Here is a 23,957-nt window from a genome sequence, read left to right on the forward strand (position 1 = left end):
GGAGAACCACTACGCACAGACGTATGCAAGACATGGGTTTCGGCTGTCGCATTCCTTGTGTCAAGCCACTCTTGAACAACAGACAGCGTCTGAAGCGTCTCGCCTGGGCTAAAGACAAAAAGGACTGGACTGCTGCTGAGTGGTCCAAAGTTATGTTCTCTGATGAAAGTAAATTTTGCATTTCCTTTGGAAATCAGGGTCCCAGAGTCTGGAGGAAGAGAGGAGAGGCACACAATCCACGTTGCTTGAGGTCCAGTGTAAAGTTTCCACAGTCAGTGATGGTTTGGGGTGCCATGTCATCTGCTGGTGTTGGTCCACTGTGTTTTCTGAGGTCCAAGGTCAACGCAGCCGTATACCAGGAAGTTTTAGAGCACTTCATGCTTCCTGCTGCTGACCAACTTTATGGAGATGCAGATTTCATTTTCCAACAGGACTTGGCACCTGCACACAGTGCCAAAGCAACCAGTATCTGGTTTAAGGACCATGGTATCCCTGTTCTTAATTGGCCAGCAAACTCGCCTGACCTTAACCCCATAGAAAATCTATGGGGTATTGTGAAGAGGAAGATGCGATATGCCAGACCCAACAATGCAGAAGAGCTGAAGGCTACTATCAGAGCAACCTGGGCTCTCATAACACCTGAGCAGTGCCACAGACTGATCGACTCCATGCCACGCCGCATTGCTGCAGTAATTCAGGCAAAAGGAGCCCCAACTAAGTATTGAGTGCTGTACATGCTCATACTTTTCATGTTCATACTTTTCAGTTGGCCAAGATTTCTAAAAATCCTTTCTTTGTATTGGTCTTAAGTAATATTCTAATTTTCTGAGATACTGAATTTGGGATTTTCCTTAGTTGTCAGTTATAATCATCAAAATTAAAAGAAATAAACATTTGAAATATATCAGTCTGTGTGTAATGAATGAATATAATATACAAGTTTCACTTTTTGAATGGAATTAGTGAAATAAATCAACTTTTTGATGATATTCTAATTATATGACCAGCACCTGTATACTGTATTCTGACTAGTTGACACTTTTTATGGCTATGTCTCAAAGCCTTGAGTTGAGTTAATGACAGCAAATGCACTTCTGTACACACTGGCAGCTCACACAGGTCTGACCATGTGATTTGTCTCTCAGTAGAGAGAAATAAAAACGAGTCATCAAAAATATGTCTCAGGGATCATTTCTGCTAATCTTTTGGTTTATATAACACAGACACATGGGCAACATTCCTCAAAGGTGGCACCCTTTAGTGCTGTAATAACTTTCCAACACACGTGTGTGGCATCATTATACTAATGACCGTGTCTTTACCATGGAAACCTTTTCTGTGGTTTTCCCCATTCTGTGGCAACAGTTCATGCTTATGTTTGTGTGTCAGTATGAGTTGTGTGTGGCCAAAAATCTTTGTTTCAATTGGCAGTGAAAGTTGGAATCACAGAACCGTGTCAGATGAGGGAGTAGAGAGGCAAGGACTCAAGCGCAGAATTTCAGTGATGGGCATTATTATATATTTAAACAAAATAAAATAAAAAAAAAATACAAAAAAAACTACCCCATGGGGAGAAACAATGTACCACAAACAGAAAGGGACAAGGATGGCCGGGGCTGAAGGGGAGCCTCACAGACCGGTCTCAGCACAGGAATCTCCAGATACCAGCAGCACAGACAGACAGACAGACCGAACACCTACACAGGGCTAACACGGCCTCCAGGCGGTCAGCGGCGACAGGTTCGGCGGATGGCCTCCAGGTGGTCAGCGGCGACAGGCTCGCTAGATGGCCTCCAGGTGGTCAGCTGCAGGAATGAGGCAGGACCGTTCTTCCTCCTCCTCCTCCGTTTCTGCGTACGGGACATCGGAGAGCTGGGGGTCTGACTAACCAAGGGTGGGAGGGTGGGATAGTCCACATGGGGGAGCTCTTCTTGGAACGAAAGGTCGGGCTCCCCATGATGGAAAATGTGGTACACGAAATCCCAAAAGCCCAGATTCCCTAGATTTCCATCTCCCGCTGACTGAGAGGTAGATTGAGGCAGGTGTTAAAACCTCTTTCAAGTCTACCTCATTATAGTCCCTCACGTCAGCCTCCCTATGACAGACATTGCAGAGGTGGATGAGCTGGACCATAAGCTGAGGGATGGAGTAAGTGGTGGGGGAAGATGGAAAATGCCCATTTTCTGCTGAGTCCTCTGTTGGCCAGTTTGATCTGTCAGGTGAGGGAGTAGAGAGGCGAGGACTTAAGCATAGAATTTCAGTGATGGGCAAAAAATAAAAAAATAAAAATACCCCGAAGGGGAGAAACAATGTCCCAAAAACAGAAGGGAACAAGGATGGCCAGGCTGAAGATGGAGGGCCTCACAGACTGGTCTCAGCACAGGAATCTCCAGATACCAGCAGCACAGACAGACCGAACACCTATGCAGGGATAACATCCACAACGAACTGGCACAGGACAGAGAACACAAGGAGGTTAAATAGGGAAGGAAATGAGGAGGGTAATGAGGGAAGGCAGGGGGCGAGTATCACTCAAGACTGAACTGTCAGGAGTGCACATGACCATGAGAAAACACAAAGCCAAGTGCACTCGTACAACAAATGACAAGACACAAGAACACATGGATATGAAAACCAGACAAAGCCATGTGTTCACACAACATGTCACAAAACATGAGTGTCAGAATTCTGCCACAAAAGGTACAGACAAAACCAACAGAAGTGGATGAACCGTGATAAACCGTGTACAAATAGAATAAAGAAGATTTTTGTATTGAAAGAGTGGCTGTTAATATAAAATTGTTATGTAATAAAATATTGAAAAGCTGAAAAAAACACTGCATCCAGGCTGCCCATTAACACATTAACTATATTTTTGTTTTTGAAAAATGGCTAAAAAGGTGATACTAATAAAATGATAAAAAATATTCTGGCTCGGCCCACATGTCCCAAATAATTTCCATTTAGCCCAGTTGTTAAGGTTGAAAAGCCCTGGTGTAAAATATGCCCTGTTCAACAAGATAAGAGAGATAATCTAACTACTTTAAACAGTGTAGTACAGGTAGGATGTTCTTCATTGTTGTGCTACAGTCCTTTTGTGTTAGCATGTGTTTGGCATGAGTCTATTGGACTGAAATGGTAGAAAAGACTGACTGTTGATCCAGTAGTCCTCAGAGATGTCCGTTCGGATGTACTGCTGGTCAGGGGGCGGGCCGAGAGAGCGGCTAAAAATGCTGTCCTTCCCCAGGAAATCAGACGCCGTGCCAGCGTACAGATACTGATCTGAAAACAGAGAAAGGGAGCATCTTAACGTAAACACAGAGATGCGGCAAGTCAGAATGCAATAAACATGCTGGGCTGCACACAGGCACGTTTACTACAGATGATCAGCAGTGGTAACAGACACAAATAAACAATAATCTCTCTTCTCTCTTGTTCACTATCCTCCACATGTTGGATACGCAAGCCCTACCGGGATCTGATGCTCCATAAACAAACAAGACCCTGTCTTTGCAGTATCCATGACAACCAGGAGGGGCTAATAGATCATGCTTTTGGAATAACTCAGTAATTTCAATCTTAGTTTTCATTTTCTGTTTGGACCTCCAACCCACCCACCTCTCTGTGTCTTAGCTTTGGAGAAACTCTCTTGGCCACATTTACATGCAACCAAATACAGTAATCCATTTAGAATCCGACTGATTGCTCAATCGGATTGAAAATCCTTCATGTAAACATAATGCTGTGTAATTCGGCAGTCTCTGTTCCATTGTGCGTGCCGACTTCACTTCCTGACATCGATACGAGATACTTTAGATTTGAGTGCTACAGCAGAAGGCAAGATTTTAAGTGAATAATGACTTAAATATTAGTCAGCTCCTCAAACAATGCAATCATATGGCTTTAGATAATTTGGAGTATAGTGCATTAAGTTGTACGGATGATTTGTGTGCTACCATTATGTTGCTATACGCTCCATTTTGTAAGCTTGATAGCCCCTGTCCACAATACACTTTTGTTGTATGGATAAAAGTGGTGTGAAATTTATGTCTTGTTTTCTGTTAAACATATCTCAGATTATTTGAAAAGCAGAATGAAATAATATATCAAGTCTTGTTTCCAGAATAACATAATAAAATGTAGTAGGGTTTGCTAAAACAAGACAAACTATTTGCCAGTCAAGTAAGAAAAATAAAAGTGTTTTTTTTTCCTCTCTCTCTTACCCCATTGGCAATTATTATATATATTTCTTCTTGTTATAAGCATAAACGTGACTACATTTTGTTAGATGAAAACTACGGAAGGACCAATATGAACATTTTTGGCCGATACGATACTGATTTTAACCAGAATAATACCGATATTATGCTACTTACCTTATTTTGTCATCAGATAAGTTTTGATATTATGTTTACAAATGTGCAAAGAGGTACACAAGCTTTTTATTGTTCGAAAAACAAATAATTTCCATTGAACATGGATTGGATCTGTTGAACACATGACAGGCCAAAATGCTGAAGAGAGCCACAATGAAAGATAAATAGAAGATAAAAAGATTAAATAAACATATTTTAACTAAATATCAAAGCGCAATGATGTGAAAAAAAGGTTATTTTGTACTTCTAAAACATTTTTGCACAACTGTTTTTCAGTTCAAAACAACAGAACTCACATTTCACACATTTGTACTGTATATAATACTGTATATAATAAAACGTCACAAATTCATATCGTGCATATGTTGGGCAATTCCATGGAAATATCAACCACATCATGGAAAAATAAAAAAGTTACTGAAGGAACAAAACGGCCTCTAATGTGGATAATGGATAATGCCCTACACACCGCTAGAGGGAGCCGCTTGCTTACACAGCGCTGACTGAATAGCTAAATAAACCTTATTCATGGTAGCGCCATCTTTTTTTGACAATGGGAATGACAATGAGGCTGTGAGGGATAGACTTACCATATCTTCAGTGGAATGGTATAAAGCTGTAAAAAGCTCCTATATCACATCTGATATTCCACAACTCGTAATGTATGGAGTTTTTTTGTCTGTTGAATGTTCTTGGAAAGATGTTTTTTTTATTTTTTATGTTTTGACCGCAGAACGTTCCGAAAACACTTTAAACTGCAGTACCGTCCATTCAAGAGACTGTACGTCTATCCCTCACGGCCTCGTTTTCATTCTCGTCAAAAATCAAAGATGGCGCTGCTGTGAATCAGGTCTATGCAGTCTATTTTTAAGCTTTAAAGGTTTAGTAATAGCTCAATCAAACGTGTAGCATTAATGGATACATACTAATGTCTAAGAAGTCAAAGTTTGCTGGTTTCAAAGCGTTTTGGATAGGTAAGTGCCGCTTTCACAACTGTCTCGTCTGTAACAACGTTTTTTCCTCATTAATATGAGAACGAGAATGATAATACATTTAATATTACATGTTATTAGGATTGCCAACCCTTCTACATTCTGTGGCTATAATTATTTTTGGATTTTACGGAGTTTTTACAAAGTGTGGTGATAATTATGCATAATTTGGTCAATGATTAGCCAATAAATATCGGCGACCGATGCATCGGTGCATCTCTACTAATAACAAAGACCAAATATAGCCGCAAGCGGCAATCATCAGAGTCCAAGCACACATGGCCAGGACATGGATAAAATTGGACATAACAGATCCTGTGGATGCTGTAGACACACCTGTTTTTGTGTAAAATGTATTTTTTTTTTATTACTGTTGCAAAATTTGAATTTCATTGGAATTACAACTGAATGACAATAGAAGATGAAGAGGAAAAGAAGAAGAAGAAGGGCATATGACCAAATTCAATTCCACATGATCAAATGATTTGGGGATACTGGTGGATTCAGAAGAAACAGAATTTTTTATTCTAGCCCTAGCGGTTCAGAAGTTATAAGCAAAAATGCAGATTAGCTCATTATAGCGCCATATTGTGGCTGATTCTCACCAAGTTTGGTATACAGCCTTATTTTGGCGACCAGTAGGTGCACCGTAAATTTCATAACGATCGGCCATTCGCAACACAAGTTATTAGCCGCTGAAATTTTATGGGCTGCTTGCGGCCATTTTTTGTTGATTTGTTGAATATTTTTTGTAAGGATATGTTAGCACATTACCCAAAGATGATGCATGCCAAATTTAAACTTTTTCACTCAAACGGTTGCGGAGTTATAATGCATTTTTAGCTGTAGTGCCCCCTATTGGCAAAATTGGACGAAACTTTGCATCCTCAAAATATTGTGATATCAAAGTATTCCAATTTTTGTAAAGTTTGGACTTTGCGTTCAGAAGACATAGGCCATTGAGTAAATTAGGGCCACGCCCAAAGAATTAAATAGCTAATATCATCAAAACAATTTAACAAAAAGGACAGTCCCTAGATACAAACTGTTAAAACTGCCTAAGAGGAGTTTGGAAAAGTAGGTTTTCAAGATGGCGGAAAATTGTTCTAGACAGAAATAAAATCGGAGATATATGTTTTGCTCGTCTTGACTCAAGGAATCAGAGGAAAAAAAAATGTCTAGCCCTTACAGCCCCAAAGATATGAGCCAAAACGTAAACATGCTTATTATAGCGCCACCTAGAGTCGGATGGGGGTGTCTGTATGCGCCTGAGTAGTGGGGAGGATTTGGGACCATCCTGCCAAGTTTGGTGTGTCTAGGACTTACGGTTTTTGCTGCCCATACGCTTTTAGGGCAGAATAATGCTTGGACCCTTAAATGTCTTATGTCATGTTGTTTCACAAGTAAATTTACCTTGTGTTAAGAATGTTTAGATATGTTTGCTGGAAAACAAGACAAAAGTACTCATGTTTTTGCAGTGTACTTCTGTGTTTCATGTGAAACAAAAAAAAAAGTAATATGGAATGACATGAGGGTGAGTAAATGATGACAGATTTTTCTTCTTTTCATTAAAACCTTCCTAATTCAGGTCTTTATATGGAGATTACATTGTAGCAATCCAGCAATCCATCTTCTGGAAGGAAGTCTAATGACTAATAGCTATAATTAATCAAACTGCTTAGCTGGAGAAATGTGGGCCAAATGCCTTAATACATGCCACAAAAAAAAAAAAAAAAAAAAAAGAACACAATGAAAAATGGAAAACTTTGGAAAGTTTACAGCTGGTACTCTTGACAGGGTGTGACATTTCTGTAAAGGCGTCACTGGAAACATCAGGGTCAGTTTAACTTGAAGCTAAAACAAATGTCTCAGACAGAAGAGAGCAACCCGAATTTTCATGGGAGAGCGGCCATCACGTGTGAAGAGTAAAATGCTTTACAGAGGTTGCTTTTAACCCTTAAATGTATATACATAAAAATATACATGTTATACACGTTATTTCTTACTCAAGGTGGCGCTGATGTTTCAGTGATTTATTTGACTTACATTTGACATTGCTAGCTGATGTAGAAACAATGTGGAAGTAAACTATAGCAAGCGTAACACATGAACATTATGATATGACTATTGTCATTTGGGTGTACTACTGAAATTATGTAAGTGGTTCATCTATTTAGACTCAATAAATGCCTGAGAAAATACATATGTGTAGCTGATGTGTGTCTTATGTGTAGATTATGTGTAGCTCAATATGTGTTTGACAGCCAGTTGCGTTCATGAAATTTCAGTGTGAAAATAATAAATCTTGTTCTAGATTTGTCCTGATTTGTTGCATTATCTCTTTGATTTATGAAAAATAAAACATCAAAATATATTTTATTTGATTATTTTCTAATTGTCTTGAAAATATTTTGAAAAGTTGACACTATCTGGGCATATTGTACATCCATTTTTGATAGATATAAGTGCCGGGTCTCTAAAGACCCAAATATGTAAGTGTGTTTGGGAAAATGACCATGCATTTAAGGGTTAAAGAAGCAAGATATATTTGATTCAGTCTCACCTGTCAGTACCGAGGCAAAAGGTTGCCGTGGATCAAAAGGACATTTCAGTCTGCCAGATTCAACACTGTTGCTGTGGAGGTGCAGCCAGCTGTCCTGCAATCATATAGTACACAAAACACTCATCATTAATATATTTATCATACATGAGGAACTAAGGCCTCTTAAATAAGGATACAAGTCAACTAAACTCCAACTGAATACCTTCAAACACTCAAAATGTATTGTACGAACACATAGTTGATAACATAACCCCTTGCCTCTTTGTGACCTTTGACCTCCAAAAAAGCACAGATGGGATGGAAGGCTCCAGTGCCACAGGCATAGACATGGGTCCGATTATAGTTGTGTAAAACTCGAATGAAATTGGCACACTCAGTCTGAGGTAGAGAGAAAAAGAGAATGAATGTGAGTGTGTAGAAGAGGATAGAGAGTTCCAATATATTATACAAGCCTTACACAAAATAGTTTACAACTTTGTAACTTCACATATATAAATATCTCTCTTTTAAACAAGACAGGGTTGAGTTAGTGTGGACAGTCAAGATGTTGAAATGTTCGGATAACAGACATATATTTTGACGGATACTTACAAGAGGGTTTTTGCCAGCCAGTATACACATATCCACCCTGTCTCTCGGAGCTGGCCAGTTTAGCTGAAAGAGAGAAACACACACACATACATTATAAGCAAGCACACAGAGAGAAGCCGACTGTCAGTCAGTCAAACAGAGTGTGGGAATACCCAAATTATGATTCTTGTTATTTGTGTAGTTTCTCTCTTTTCCTTCTTTTCCTTTTGTCCTGTTAAAGAGATCAGCCAGTGGTTATCTCACGATCCATAAAGTGTAAATCTTACAAAAACCTTTTGGATTTAGACTGAGATCATCCCGAGACTCAATGTAGCACTTTAAACAAAGTGTAATCCATTGTGTGTTTAACAGAAGAAAAGCTGTACACATAAAATACTGTACAAACATGGGTTCTGCGTTAAGCTCAGGAGGGGGAGGATGACGTTGAGATAAAGAGTGATGAAGGGGGCGCTGGCCCTGTCTGTGCACACATGTGTTGTAAAAACCTTAAGTGCTTAGAATGCACAGGGCTGACCCTTGACCTTGACATCCATGAGCCGTCTCTACATGTAACACACAATCCAGCAATGCCCCCTGATTACATACGATTACACATGCTCGTGAGACGACTTTACACAATGGCCCTTTGAAGATTGGCGTACCTGCCACATTTTGAAAAGGGGGGTACTATACAGACCCCTACACCATACAGATGAAAACATCTTAACATTATGAGTACTACTGGTGAAACAAGCAATTATTAATGTGATCATGTAAGCAATCATATTACTGTTTTATGGTGTTTCTTCAACTTTGGGCACTTTTATCACTGTGGACTTCAGTAAAGTCTCGTTAAAACAGTTTTCACACTCTCACTAGTTGATTTAATTAGCCTACTCACAATGTCCAACAGTGTGTGTATATGCATCATAGGAGATTTATGTCACTTTTGTCATGAAAATTCCCACCACAGCGTAATTTCCAGCCTTTCTGTGCTGGAAATGACGCTGAGAGAAATTACATTTATAATAATTTTTCAAATAAAATGACCAACTCCTTTGTCTAGCTGAGGCTAATTTCATAACAAACATTTTGTGCATCCTAAATCCATTTCATTAACATAAAATGAAATAATATTTTTGCATACTTTGGCAAAATTATAGCTTGATTGGAAATGACAGCCAGTAAAAGTTATATTTGCCTTGATTTTTCTTTGTTTTGTCTCATATTTCATGCTCTTCACTAACACTTTTGTCCACTTGTTAACAAGTACACTAACTTTTGAAAAACTTAATTAGGAGCAAAATTGTTTGGTGTGGTGGAAATGGCATACTGTTTGAAAAACAATATTTATTTTCGCACATTGAATACTGAAGTGGGTTATGTTAATTTCACTCTTTGTTTACATGATCATAGTTTTAAACATGTAATAATGAATTTTCATAGTTTAATATTGAAAGTCTGGGTCTGGAACATGACTAAAACAGTAAAATCTGCATAAAAGGCATTTGGAAAGTACCAAAACTACTGGTAAAAAGTTACAATTCAGTTTTAATATGACCTTCGTATAACAAAAAGAAAAAAAAAGTTTAAATTTGTTCTGTGACTAAAAATTAACCCCTTGCTCTTCGACATTGAAGAGAAACCCTTAAACATTAAATAATATTGAAAAATAATTGTTAAATGTATGATTAGTGCACAAGTATATATAGAATCTATTTGTGTGTGTGTATGTCTGCGTGTACTTAGTGTTTGCTCTTGGTCCGTTTCAAGGGTCTGAGCGCAGTTCGCGGGATTTTTGGCCCATATGTGAACAATCCAAATGATCTCAGACCCCTTTAAAGTGAACCGAACCGAGACCATCTCGGGAGATGGTCTGAGTATGGTTCGCTTGCAGCCTGCGGTTCAGTTTGCTAATATGTGGTGGTGGTGTGGGCTAAAGCACAGCACTGGTAAGCAGAAGGTTGCTGGTTCAATCCCCACAGCCACTACCATTGTGTCCTTGAGCAAGGCACTTAACTCCAGGTTGCTCTGGGGGGATTGTCCCTGTAATAAATGTAACTTTGGATAAAAGCATCTGCCAAATGCATAAATGTAAATGCTAATAATGTGCATTGTGAACACAAAGCGCTCTGGGCTCACTTGATTCCCCTTTCGCATGATGCCAAACATGTTTGACCCTGACAAGTTACCATACACCAGCAATGATGATGCAAAAGGAAGAGATGTGATGAGCCACTTATTCTGTTTCTATGGAGATGACAGTGTAAGTTACTGATGAAAACTATGTAAACTCCTCAAATGAAGACTCGAGGGTTTAGCCGGAACGCACTGGAATGGTGCGTGACAGTTAAGAGATTATGATACAAATATATTACTATTGTTTTCAATGACTGGAGGCTGTCAATAGATAAAACCGTTATCAATTGTATTTTGTGTTGGTAATACGACTAATCTACCATAATGCATGATTGAATATCTTGAACTTTGCCTCTAAATACAATATTATTAATTAAAAAATGTAATGCATTCAGTTTAATGCATTACTTTTCCCTCTTAATTTGTACACAAAAAAACCCCCAAGATGTTATATATTTACACTATGTAATACAGTTATTTTTTGATGCAGAAGATCAATAAATATGTTTTCTTGAACAAAGACACCTGTACTAATGCTAATTATTCATTTTAAGTGTATTAAATATACATGTTTCAAAATCTCATAAATTAATATGTAGAGCTAATTGTACTCTCAACATTTAATATAGTCAAAATAATAATCATTATCATACATTTTGTCTTTTAAAAGTGATCTGGGTTCCACAAAAACAACAGTGTGAATGCAAAAGGGACTGAGACCCTGTAACAGGTCAAGTGGACCATAAAGAGATCCGAGCCCACTTTCAAGGTCACAAATAGTGTGAATGCAAAGAGAACTGGGTCCTTTTTCACTCAGTTCACTTTTTGGTCCACTGAAAGGGGTCTGAGTGTTAAAGAGCACACACATAAAGACACTCTTAAAACTTACCACCATAAAATGCATTCATAGGCTAAACAGATCCAGAGACACATTCCATGCTTTTGGACAATTTCTTTTTTTTTTCTTTTTTTCTTTTTTTTTTTTTTTGAGATTAGAAATGTATAAACAGTTTTGATTTGTAATATTTGTACTTAGTTTAACCCAGATTATGCTGTCCAAGAACAAACTACAGGAGTGATACCAGTTTCCACAGAACAAACACATGAGTTGGAAGATCATTTCATAAGAGGGAAAGAGAAAATAAATGTAAAACTTGAAATGTATTAACATATACAAATCTCACACCTAGGCTCACACACACACATTTGATATGATTCAATTAAACCAGTCTACGGTGACTGGAAGTGAACAAGGAGCCCATTTAAAAACAATCACAGTCCAAATGTGATTGAAACACTGTTAAATCTTAAATACTCCATAAAGTCTTTTACCAGATACCATGTGTAAATAAACACAGTAGAAACACAGATGTCAAAATAAAAGCACAAAGGTGGGCAATCAACATGGATAATCAAAATACAAGACATGCGAACATGCCTAACTAAAAAAACAACACTTAGGTGCATTAGACTGCATTCGAATTCTAACATCTAGTGAAAACATTATCCAATGTAAAACTGCTCTATCATCTTAAAAAAAAAGACTATTGCACAGCAGGCTATCTGTCAACCAGTCTGAGAGCGAATGAATGCTCTCAGACTGTGTGCCCATTTTTGCCCCGGACCACACATACCACATATCAGTTTCTTACGTGTCTTTCATGCAGACCTGATTCTGCATGTCTGCAGGTGTGTGTTTAAGGTCTGTTTAAGGTGTGTGAGTAAGTGTGTTTACCTTTTTGGGAAGTTTATTGATGTTGTCAGGGTCCAGTAAGTAGATGTGGTCTTTGGCTCCAAGTAGTAATCTGCTTCTTTCCTGATCCAACAGAACTGTGAGAAACTGCTGTCCTTCACTGGAACCCACAAACGGCACCACACTTCGAGACTGGATCAGCTCTGGAGAAGTTAAACGGCAGTCAGCATTCAATGGTCAACAACAAGTAAATACACACTTCAATTATGCATGCACACTGTATATCTCTTTCACTCAACATGACGGGTTTAAAATGATGATTGAAAACTCTCTAATGCATGTTACTGTAGGAATAAAAACTTTATCACTCTTTAATATTTTAATTGTTTCCTCTATACAGAAATTAAATTAATTGGAGAGCAAATGGAGTACTTCGGTCAGACGTGAACGCTAGGCGTCTGCATACAGGACTTGTACTTTGAATGCGCAGAATGTGCATGCCCCTGGAATTATTTGCATTAATAAGTGGGTCCACAGGGTCAAAACCAAAGTATGCTTTGGGTTTAAAGGAGTAGTTCACCCAAAAATGACAATTCTTTCATCATTTATTCGCCCTCATGCCATCCCAGATGTGTATGACTGTCTTTCTTCTGCAGAACACAGATTAAGATATATATATACAGATTAATATCTCAGCTCAATAGGTCCATAAAATGGAATGGGTGCCAAACATTTTTCAGCTCCAAAAAGCACATACAGCCATCATAAAAGTAATCCATACCACTCCAGTGGATTAATGAATGTCTTCTGGAGTGAAATACTAGGTTTATGTAAGGAATAGATCAATATTAAAACATCTTACTAAAAATGTTCGCTTCCAGCCAGCTCGTTGTCGAGGGTGGATTTCAAACTGCCCCTTGCAGTAAGCGCATAAGCCTCCTCTGCATAGATATGCATTCGTAGATACCTCATTAGCAGCTGTTCCTATGGGCCGCAATATTGTTTCCACACAAAAGCAGTTTATGCAGCAGTCTGAGCAAGGAGCTCGGTTTGAGGCATCTCCTCCATTCACTTGCATTTAAACCGATTCAAACAGCTCTCCTTGTTGACCGCTCCAAGATGGCGCTGCAGTTGATGAATACAAACCAGCCAAATGAGGAATCTATTTATGAATTCCTATGGTCTGCTGCATGACCTCAACCCTTGTGAATTTCTAGTAAAAAAGTTTAAAATATTGATTTAATATTCCTTACACACACCTTGCGTTCCCTATCTGTCACTCACTTGACATTGTGTCGATGTAGTGACACTAGGAGTCACTCTTGGGAGCCCCAAATACCTCTGCTTTTTGAAAAAAATCCCTCCCTTTCTTCCCGGATCTGCATGAGGAGCCCATGAGGGCACCTTTCACTGCCCGGACCCGGTCTCTGAGCTTCTCCGCTCTCACTACCCTCGATGGTGGGGCTGCCAGGGGGTACTCGGAGATTCCCCAGGTGGATAAGGCGGTTGCGTTGCACCTGTGCCCACAAAACGCTGCCACCTGGTGGGGCTGCCTGAGACTCCTGTCCAGCGCCTATAGGGTTATGTCATCTCTGGCGACTAAGGCCTGCGGTGCCACTGGACAGGCCACCTCTGCCCTGCACGCCATGGCTCTCCTGCAGGTACACCAAGCCAGGGTGCTAAAAGAGCTGCACGAGGGTAGTTCTGACCCGGGATTGATGCAGGAACTGCGCTCGGCGACCGACCTCACTCTCCGGGCGACAGAGGTCACGGCACAGTCTCTCGGGCAGGCGATGTCCACCCTGGTGGTCCAGGAACGCCACCTTTGGCTCAACCTGGTCGACATGAGAGAGGCTGACAAGGCACGGTTCCTTGACGCCCCCATCTCCCAGGTTGACCTGTTCGGTGACACCGTAGAGGGCTTTGCCCAGCAGTTCTCGGCGGTGAAGTAGCAGATGGAGGCTATTCAACATATCCTGCCCCGGCACAGCTCAAGACCCTGCACCCAATCTGCACATCGCCAAGGGCGTCCTCCTGCAGCAACAGCACCGGCTCCGCCGCAGCCCGGCCCCGGCGTGGAGCCCACCGCAGGAAGCAGACACCACCCATCTCGCGGCCGGCCGCCAAGAACCCTAGGAAGGCTTCGAAGCGCCCCTGAGATGGGCAACCCAGGGACGAGGAGCCCCGCTTCTATGGAGCTGGTAGACAGACCACTCCATCCCCCTGTGGAGGGCCGGAAGGAAAATATTTTGTCACCGCATGCCCAATCTCCAATCAGAGGATCGCCCACTGGGTCTTTGACGCCATCATGATGGCATATCACGCTTAGGACGTGCCGCCCCCGTGGGGTTACAAGCCCAACACCTGTGCAAGGTTCTACAATCTCTGGGTTGAGCCGGTTTCGTCCCGTGTATTGTCAGGTACGAGCAAGTAACTTTCAGGACAGCTGGCCGGGTGTACTGCTTGCGTATAGCACCTTTCCCCTCCCTTGAGGTGAAGATGTGCACTTTTGACTCCCAGTTGTGTTCACAAGCTGTGATCCCTGGATGAATTTCCTCCTTAGCCCTGTGGCAGACGAGTTTGCGGAGAAACTCGCCTGTGTCCTAATTAGGCCCTCTACTGAGGTAGGTGCTCCACATGTGCTGGTTCCCTGTAGGTGACCCCATGTGATATCTTCCGCTAAATTGTTTTCCTGTCGGTAAACTGCGTCTTCCTTGTTTGTAGAAACTCCTCCCCCCTCGGGTAGGACCTACCATGGGACTTCTCCATATGACATAATTCCGACAAGACTCGGTAAGACCATGTGATGTATTTCCACTCAAAATACCCAATTATGGGCGGGGTGTGGTCAATTATTCTCTGGGCGGGGTGTGGTCTCCGCGGTGTCTTCCCCTTGGGAATGACACCCCCCTCCGACGTAGACATTTATGGCCCCCAGTCGGTTAACAAATTCCACTCTTTTTGGGGAGAAAAAAAAGAGGAAAAGAGGCCATGGCTGGGCTAGCCTGTCCCTATTTTTTGGGAAGTCGACTTGTTCCCAAAGGACCGTTCAACGCTCATAAGAGTGTTGGGGGAGGTTACGTGACGGCCTGGTGCACTGGGTACGTGGCACACAGTGGTCTGCCCATCTCGCACCACCAGTCTACGTAACACAGTTCAGCTAGTTGTGGCGTTTTGTATAGGGACCCCTTGTGTCACTACATCGACACGACGTCAAGTGAGTGACAGATAGGGAACGTCCTGGTTACTTTCGTAACCTCCGTTCCCTGATGGAGGGAACGAGACATTGTGTCCCTCTTGCCACAACACTGAACTACCCGCTGAAATGGCAGGGACCTTGTCTCGGCTCCTCAGCACAAAACCTGAATGAGTGGTTGCATAACAGCTCCTTTTATACCCGTATGTCCGGGGGAGTGGCATGCAAATTCCACTCGCAAATTCCCATTGGCCTTTTTTCAAAAAGCAGAGGTGTTTGGGGCTCCCAAGAGTGACACCTAGTGTCACTACATCGACACAACGTCTCATTCCCTCCATCAGGGAATGGAGGTTACAAAAGTAACCAGGACGTTTTGCTTCATAAGACATTAATTAATCCACTGGAGTTGTATAGATTACTTTTATGATGACTATATGTGCATTTTGGAACATCAAAAATGTGGCACCCATTCACTTGAATTTTATGGATCCACAAAGCTGAAATGTTCTTCCAAACATCTTTGTTTGTGTTCTGCTGAAGAAAGACAGTCACACAGGGTGAGTAAATGATGAGTGAATTTTAATTTTTGAGTGAACTATTCCTTCAAGTCTCCAGATTCTCAGATGTTTCTCCTGAGAAAAAGACTCCAGTAATCTGACATGTTTCCTCTAGTTTTAGAAAAGTTCTCAACAATGTCTCAAACTGTGCCCAGATTTGTAAACATACCAAAATCTGCAATAGAAAGTCAGAAATGTCGATGTAAGCTTAAACATTTTTCATGGGGGGGGGGGGCTAGGTAGCTCAGTGAGTAAAGTCGCTGACTACCACTCCTGGAATTCGCGAGTTCAAATCCCAGGGCGTGCTGAGTGACTCCAGCCAGGTCTCCTAAGCAACCAAATTGGCCCGGCTGCTAGGGAGGGTAGAGTCACATGGGTAACCTCCTCGTGGTCGCTATAATATGGTTCACTCTCGGTGGGGCGCGTGGTGAGTTGTGCGTGGATGCCGCGGTGGATGGCGTGAAGCCTCTGCATGCGCTATGTCTCCGTGGTAACACGCTCAACAAGCCACGTGATAAGATGTGTGGGTTGATGGCCTCAGACACAGAGGCAACTGAGATTCGTCCTCCGCCACCCAGATTGAGGCGAGTCACTACGCCACCATGAGAGTGAATTGGGAATTGGGCATTCCAAATTGGGGAGAAAACATTTCTCATAATATTATTTTAAGACAAAATTATCTGACCCATGCTACCCATGTTATTGTATAGCTTTATATCCTTACTATACATCAACAATAGAGCACAACAGTCTGGTTCTGGAAGTAAGAATCCCATCAATTTTCCCCATAGGGGAATTGGTTATTAATGATAGCTTATAAACCTTTAAACACAGGCCTACCGTGAGATCCAACGTTCTTAATCAATGGTGTTTGCTTCTATTGAAGCCATCAGTCAATGTTACTTCAACTTCATTTAAAGAAAAAACTGTGTTCAATAGTAGAGATTTTGATGAAGAACTCCACTACCCATGATCCTATTATCCACCAATCACAGAACTGCAGTGAACAAAGTGCACCAAAAAGCTCTGCAGTGACCGCACAATCCCATGAAGTACTGTGAATGATGCAATCGAGTCGCCCTAGACTCTCAAACTACATATATATTTGTATATATGTGAATATTTTACAATACAATTAAAATATATTGTTTATACACGTATAATCAACAACTTTAAATCAATTGTTTTACCTTTTGCCATTGTTTTTAATTTGATTGGGTCATTCACAATGCTTCATGGTATTGTAGTTCATGCCCTCATTAAAGAAGTACAAGTTCTTGTAACTTTGTCTTTTTGTCAGATTTTTTGCTTTAAATCAAAGTTTGCAATGTTGTGATTCAACTCGAAACTCTTTTATGGAGACTTCCCAATGGAAAAAAAAAAATATGGGAAAAACAATTCCAGAACCAAGACAGCTGAAAAAGTGGGAGGGCACTGTTGTGCTCTATTTTGCTAGTTGATTCTATTTTTATTTCCCTTAAGGAATGTTAAAAGAAACATTTGAGACGAAGTTAATACTTAAATGGAACATAACTGAGAACTCCATTAAGCTTTTTGAGCATCTTCTGACATTTTCATCTTGGTAACAAGTGCATAAGAATGCATATTAACTTTAAATTAACTTAAAAAATAACTTAAAAGAGCACGCATGTCTGTACAGTATGAGTATGTGTATTTGTGTATTGCAGTGTGGCAATTACCTACAATTTTATCATTTCACCCCTATTGCCATCTCCGTCCAGTCTCTCACTGCTCTTTTTGTCTCACTCCTCTAATGTACTGAGAGCCACCATTATCTCTTTATTCTATATGATCTACCATAACATCTGGGCTATTTATCATCTGTGTGTTCAGATTCCAACCTGATTAAATTTCATCCCCTCTTCAACGTCAACAAAACCATCCACGAAACCTCCTTCCTCTGGCCCTCACATCTCTTTATGGACCTAAACCAAGAGGCTCTGAGAATTCAACTGGATCTAATCTGTTCACCTATCGATTCTCACACTTCAGCACAGTCACAGATAAGTCGGACGGTTCATTTACAGTACACGTTTCATGTTTCAACTCTTCTGCTCTCTAAGGGAGTAATGACACATTCTGTTATTCTTTCTGAAGAATGCTGGATAGCAGCTTAGACAGCGGAGATGCAGTTCAGATTTGCGTTTGTGCATTCAATGAATTAAAGCCATAATGTTTTCATGATAACTTGAATACACTTAAAAGTTGCAAACTATCAACAATGACTTGGTTGAAAATGGGTGGAAAATCTAAAAGGCCTTCTTCATGTTTTCTTCGGTCCATACAAACTGAACTCTCTGGATACATAATTCTCATCATATTTTCGAAACACGTCATGACGTTTGACTAAAGCATACAGACTTTGTAGACTTGGACCAAGTCCAGACAGTTTTCCACCCCATGATTTCCATGCACATAACCATCTGCCAGCAGCCTTGGAGCAAAAAAATCTGGCAGTGTGCACCCAAAACACCCTTGAAAGAAGGTTGGCAGACTCATTTATGCTTTCATTCGTTCTGTTCTTTCTACACCCACCATTCTTCTTTCTTGAATTAGTCATTATTTCCCTGTTTAGATTTTCAGCTACTTCTCTTCATCTGCTGTCTGCCGTAGGCACACATCTTATTTTGAACATCCGTTTTATGGTTGGGTCATGGGGCGTCAGGGTTAGGGCCCAGATATAAGTCCTATAAAAATGAAGAATGAATTGGTATGACATCATTTAGAACTAAATCTGGTCAAAACGAAGGTGTTTTTTCATTTGTTTGGGTGGTTCGTAACAGCTCGCTGGGGCAAACTTTCAGGAAAATTATTACCGGCTTCTAAACACATTCTTACTTGAGCTCCACCTACCTAGAGGCTGACAGCTGATTTTTTAAATACTTTTATTCAGTCAAAATCAGTCAATGTAACCACACCGGGGTGTAGAGTTATTAGCGAGTAACTTCACCTACAGTGCATCCGGAAAGTATTCACAGCGCTTCAATTTTTCCACATTTTGTTATGATACAGCCTTATTCCAAAATGGATTAAATTCATTATTTTCCTCAAAATTCTACAAACAATACCCCATAATGACAACGTGAAAGCTCCATCAGGTTGGATGGGGAGCATCGGTGCACAGCCATTTTCAGATCTCTCCAGAGATGTTCAATCGGGTTCAAGTCTGGGCTCTGGCTGGGCCACTCAAGGACATTCACAGAGTTGTCCCTGAGCCACTCCTTTGTTATCTTGGCTGTGTGCTTAGGGTCGTTGTCCTGTTGGAAGATGAACCTTCACCCCAGTCTGAGGTCCAGAGCGCTCTGGAGCAGGTTTTCATCAAGGATGTCTCTGTACATTGCTGCATTCATCTTTCCCTCGATCCTGACTAGTCTCCCAGTTCCTGCCGCTGAACAACATCCCCACAGCATGATGCTGCCACCACCATGCTTCACTGTAGGGATGGTATTGGCCAGGTGATGAGCGGTGCCTGGTTTCCTCCAGACATGATGCTTGCCATTCAGGCCAAAGAGTTCAATCTTTGTTTCTCATGGTCTGAGAGTCCTTCAGGTGCCTTTTGGCAAACTCCAGGCGGGCTGTCATGTGCCTTTTACTGAGGAGTGGCTTCCGTCTGGCCACTCTACCATACAGGCCTGATTGGTGGAGTGCTGCAGAGATGGTTGTTCTTGTGGAATTTTCTCCTCTCTCCACAGAGAAATGCTGGAGCTCTGTCAGAGTGACCATCGGGTTCTAGGTCACCTCCCTGACTAAGGCCCTTCTCTCCCGATCACTCAGTTTGGCCGGGCGGCCAGCTCTAGGAAGAGTCCTGGTGGTTCCAAACTTCTTCCATTTACGGATGATGGAGGCCACTGTGCTCATTGGGACCTTCAATGCTGAAGAAATTTTTCTGTATCCTTCCCCAGATCTGTGCCTCGATACAATCCTGTCTCAGAGGTCTACAGACAATTCCTTGGACTTCATGGCTTGGTTTGTGCTCTGACATGCACTGTTAACTGTGGGACCTTATATAGACAGGTGTGTGCCTTTCCAAATCATGTCCAATCAACTGAATTTACCACAGGTGGACTCCAATCAAGTTGTAGAAACATCTCAAGGATGATCAGTGGAAACAGGATGCACCTGAGCTCAATTTTGAGTGTCATGGCAAAGGCTGTGAATACTTATGTACATGTGATTTTTTTCATTTTTTATTTTTAATAAATTTGCAAAGATTTAAAAACAAACTTCTTTCACGTTGTCATTATGGGGTATTGTTTGTAGAATTTTGAGGAAAATAATTAATTTAATCCATTTTGGATTAAGGCTGTAACATAACAATATGTGGAAAAATTGAAGCGCTGTGAATACATTGCATTGTACATCTATACGATCGTTCGCAAAGAGACATTTTCTTGCGATTTTTGTTTGGAAGTATTATTCTTCAAAAGGAATCAAATCTACTTAAATACTCTCAAGTGCCCAGTTACTCTTTATATATATATATTTATATGCTCTTCACGCATGTGCCATCTGCAGAAAAAGCCATTCACACATCACTTCACACATGCACATTAACACTTTTATACGCTCATCTTTGCAGTAGTATCAGTGTCATCATAAATTAAAATAACAGTGTAATCAGTGCATATTATGGATGTGTATAGCGTGTTAGTGCATTAGCATCATGAATTCATAATGAAAACAAGACAAATTAAACATATTCTAGGCTAATGCATATATACCATATTACTTTAAATCATCATCGAGTGGTTAAAACAGCTTCTTTTACTGACATCATGTGAATTCCACTCATAAAATGAGGCATAAAGTCATTGATAGGTTTAATGTCACATTAGTTTAGGTTTAATGTCGTATTAGTTTAGGTTTTACATGTAGTGTCCCCAGATTTAAATGTTCCTCTAAACGCCTCCCACAGCGGTGTGGAGGGTGTCTGAATGTTCACCAAAAGTATACCGTTGCTGGGCTGTTTCGAACTTCTTTTTAAAGTTCACACTTCTGTATTTTGAGTTTAAATGAGCTAGTAATCTACTTCCCTCATGGAAAAGGCATTTAGAAAAATATATTTAGGCTATAATACTTGTTAAACCATTATAATAAAACCATGACGATACAATAAACGTGTCGCCACATACTAAAGCCATTCCACCAGCACGTTGAGAACGATCAAACGCATCCATAATCGAGTACAGTTAGCTAACTGTGCCAAGAATTCTGGGCTGAAAACGGTTTATAATTGTGCCATGCCAAACCGTACTCAAGTAGAAATGCTACTGTAACCATTCCTTTCTGTGCTCAGAACCATTCGGCCCGATGGTGGAAAAGTGGCTAAAGAAAAACTTCAACGTAAGTACTATATTCGGGTCTTTATGAGCCTACAGCATCAAAAGGCTGAATAAATCTTAAGGCAAAAGTGTTGTTCTCCGTGATGCATGGTCAGGGAAGGGGCACCTCTGATCAATATTTTGAAGAAAAAAATCCTACCCAAAATAAAACCCTATTTGTTCTAAATTCTGACTAGTTGACGCAAATCTACTCTGCAAAAAGTTTTGAGTCAGAGCCCTGTTGAAATAGCCCTGCTTGGCACTGAGGCCTACAGAGCTGTGATCTGGATCCCTCAGGGGAATTGACCCCTCACTTCCACTCAACAGATGATTATGAGCACTAGTGCAGGAGCTACTCTCTTAAAGGAGATAGTATTGCATTCTGCTGTCAATGTAAAATACCTAGGCAATGTTTTTATTTTATTTTTAAACTTCTTTGAAACTACTGAAAGTGTGATTTGAAAAATCTTTCTTTTACAAAGGACCAAGGTTCTTCATAGAGCACAACAGTGCCCGCCCACTTTTTCAGCCGTCTGGGTTCCGGAAGTATTTTCCCTTACTGATTTCTTCCATAGACTTTTTATAAAATCCTTCATAAAAGAGTTGTGAGCCATGAACCAAACCAACCAGCTCTGAGGAGAATCACAACATTACAAACTTTGTTTTGAGGCAAAAAAGTATTTGAAAATTGGACATAAAGACAAAGGTGCAACACTGTGTACTTACCGTGTTTCATGAGGGCACAAACTACAATCCCATGAAGCATTGCCAATGATGTCATTGAATAAAAAACTATGGGAATATGTAAAACTATTGATTTTAGGTTGTTGTTTATAAGTATAGAAACAATGCAAAATATCCTGATATTGATACAAATATATAAGTAGTTTAAGGGTGAAGGGACTCGATTACGACATTCACAGTGCATCATGGGAGTGGGCGGTCATGCCGAGGCACGTTTCGCAGGTTTAGTTGGACGTGGTTCTCTGATTAGTCAATCTTTCTCTGATGTACCCTGGGTAATGTAGTTGTTTACCATGAATTCCACTATCAAACATGATATTTAAACAATAAAGTTGAAATAATGCAGACGCTTGGCTTCAACGGAAGCATATAACATCGATGAACAACCTCGTAGCTCATGGTAGATCTGCCTTTAAATGTTTTTAAGTTATCGTTGAAAATCAATTCGACTATAGGATAAATGAATGGGATTTTTTTCTCCCGACACTAGACTGTTGCACTCTGTTGAGTCATATCAGAGTCATACAGTGTAGCCAAAAAAAGGGGCCGCTATGCTTGATTGCTCATATCTTAAAAAATGCATAAAGGCGTTTGCACGATTTTTGGCATACTTCTATGACTTTATGTAAACAACAAATCATTTCCTTCAGGGCCACCCTGTATGACTCTGTATACAGAAAATGAGGAGGAGATGGGCCCCTTGTAGATAAAATAAATGGGAGAAACCGCAACCCTTAATATGGTTGATGTAGTAAAAGAATGCCTGCCTTTAAATTAATTTTGTCAGTTTCTGGAAGCAAATATCCCATTTATGTTCATTTCCTTCAGTTGATATTAATGATAAATTATAAACCTAGTGTGTTTAATAGCAGTTTTAACTTCCATTCACACTGTGAATGACAAAATCGAGCAGGTCTCCAACTCCAGCTATTTATACAGTGTGTTTGCATATATACAGTATATATATATTGCAATAAATGTAACATATATATTGATTCTTTACTTATAATCGTCATGTTTAAATCAACAGATTTATATTTTCCATAATTTTTTATTAGCCTAAATTACAGCACGTCAATGATTCTTGGAATTGTAGTATATTCCCTCATTACAGACATTAAGTACACAGTCTAGTACTTCTGTCTTTTTTTATGATTTTCAAATACATTTTTGCTTCAGATCAGAGTTTGTAAATGTTGTGATTCACTTCGGAGCTGGTTGCTTTGGTTCATGGCTTCGAACGCTTTTATAAAATCCCTATGGAAAAAATTAATGGGAAAAATACTTTTGGGAAACCAAGACAGCTGGAAAAGTGGACAGGCACTGTTGCACTCTATTGGCAAAAACACTGTCTGGTCAGCCAGTGTTGCTTTTATTTGAGCTAATGGTGCAAAATGTATAATATCATTGTTGTCAGATTTTATTGGTGATTTAAAATAAGTTATTGAAACCTAAAACTGCTGGATAGATTTAGAGATTTTGGTTAATCTCAATTTAAGCTGAGAGGAGCTGTACTTGTATGACGAGAAACTAGTTGCCCGCGTAAATGGCCAAAATAGCCACCAAGTGAACTGACTTTGATATGACTTTGATCATATCCAGGTCCAGACGGAATATGCGTGTGCAGAACTCGTTGCAGATGTTTGCAGAATTCCAACCTCTGTCATTTAGAAAAGTTCTACACCAACAATTTATTTCAAACATAAAAATGTAAAAACTCAAAGTAAATGGATAATAATGTCAAGAAAATGAACATCAAGAAACAGAAATTAACTGCACAATTCT

General features: G+C 40.3%; 1 protein-coding gene across 2 annotated transcripts in view; it reads right to left on the reverse strand.

Annotated features, from left to right (window-relative positions):
- Positions 1–23,957, reverse strand: part of sema3d (sema domain, immunoglobulin domain (Ig), short basic domain, secreted, (semaphorin) 3D) — a 91,896-nt gene that overhangs the window by 34,702 nt on the left and 33,237 nt on the right. For both annotated transcript variants that reach the window (XM_051724590.1, XM_051724588.1), the window contains exons 3-7: positions 12,376–12,536; positions 8,523–8,585; positions 8,190–8,309; positions 7,932–8,025; positions 3,154–3,282 (exon numbers count right to left, since the gene is read on the reverse strand). In XM_051724590.1, coding sequence (XP_051580550.1) covers positions 3,154–3,282; positions 7,932–8,025; positions 8,190–8,309; positions 8,523–8,585; positions 12,376–12,536 — 567 coding nt within the window. The remainder of the gene's footprint in view (positions 1–3,153; positions 3,283–7,931; positions 8,026–8,189; positions 8,310–8,522; positions 8,586–12,375; positions 12,537–23,957) is intronic.

Source organism: Myxocyprinus asiaticus, chromosome 18 (assembly GCF_019703515.2).
Source record: "Myxocyprinus asiaticus isolate MX2 ecotype Aquarium Trade chromosome 18, UBuf_Myxa_2, whole genome shotgun sequence".
NCBI lineage: Eukaryota > Metazoa > Chordata > Actinopteri > Cypriniformes > Catostomidae > Myxocyprinus > Myxocyprinus asiaticus.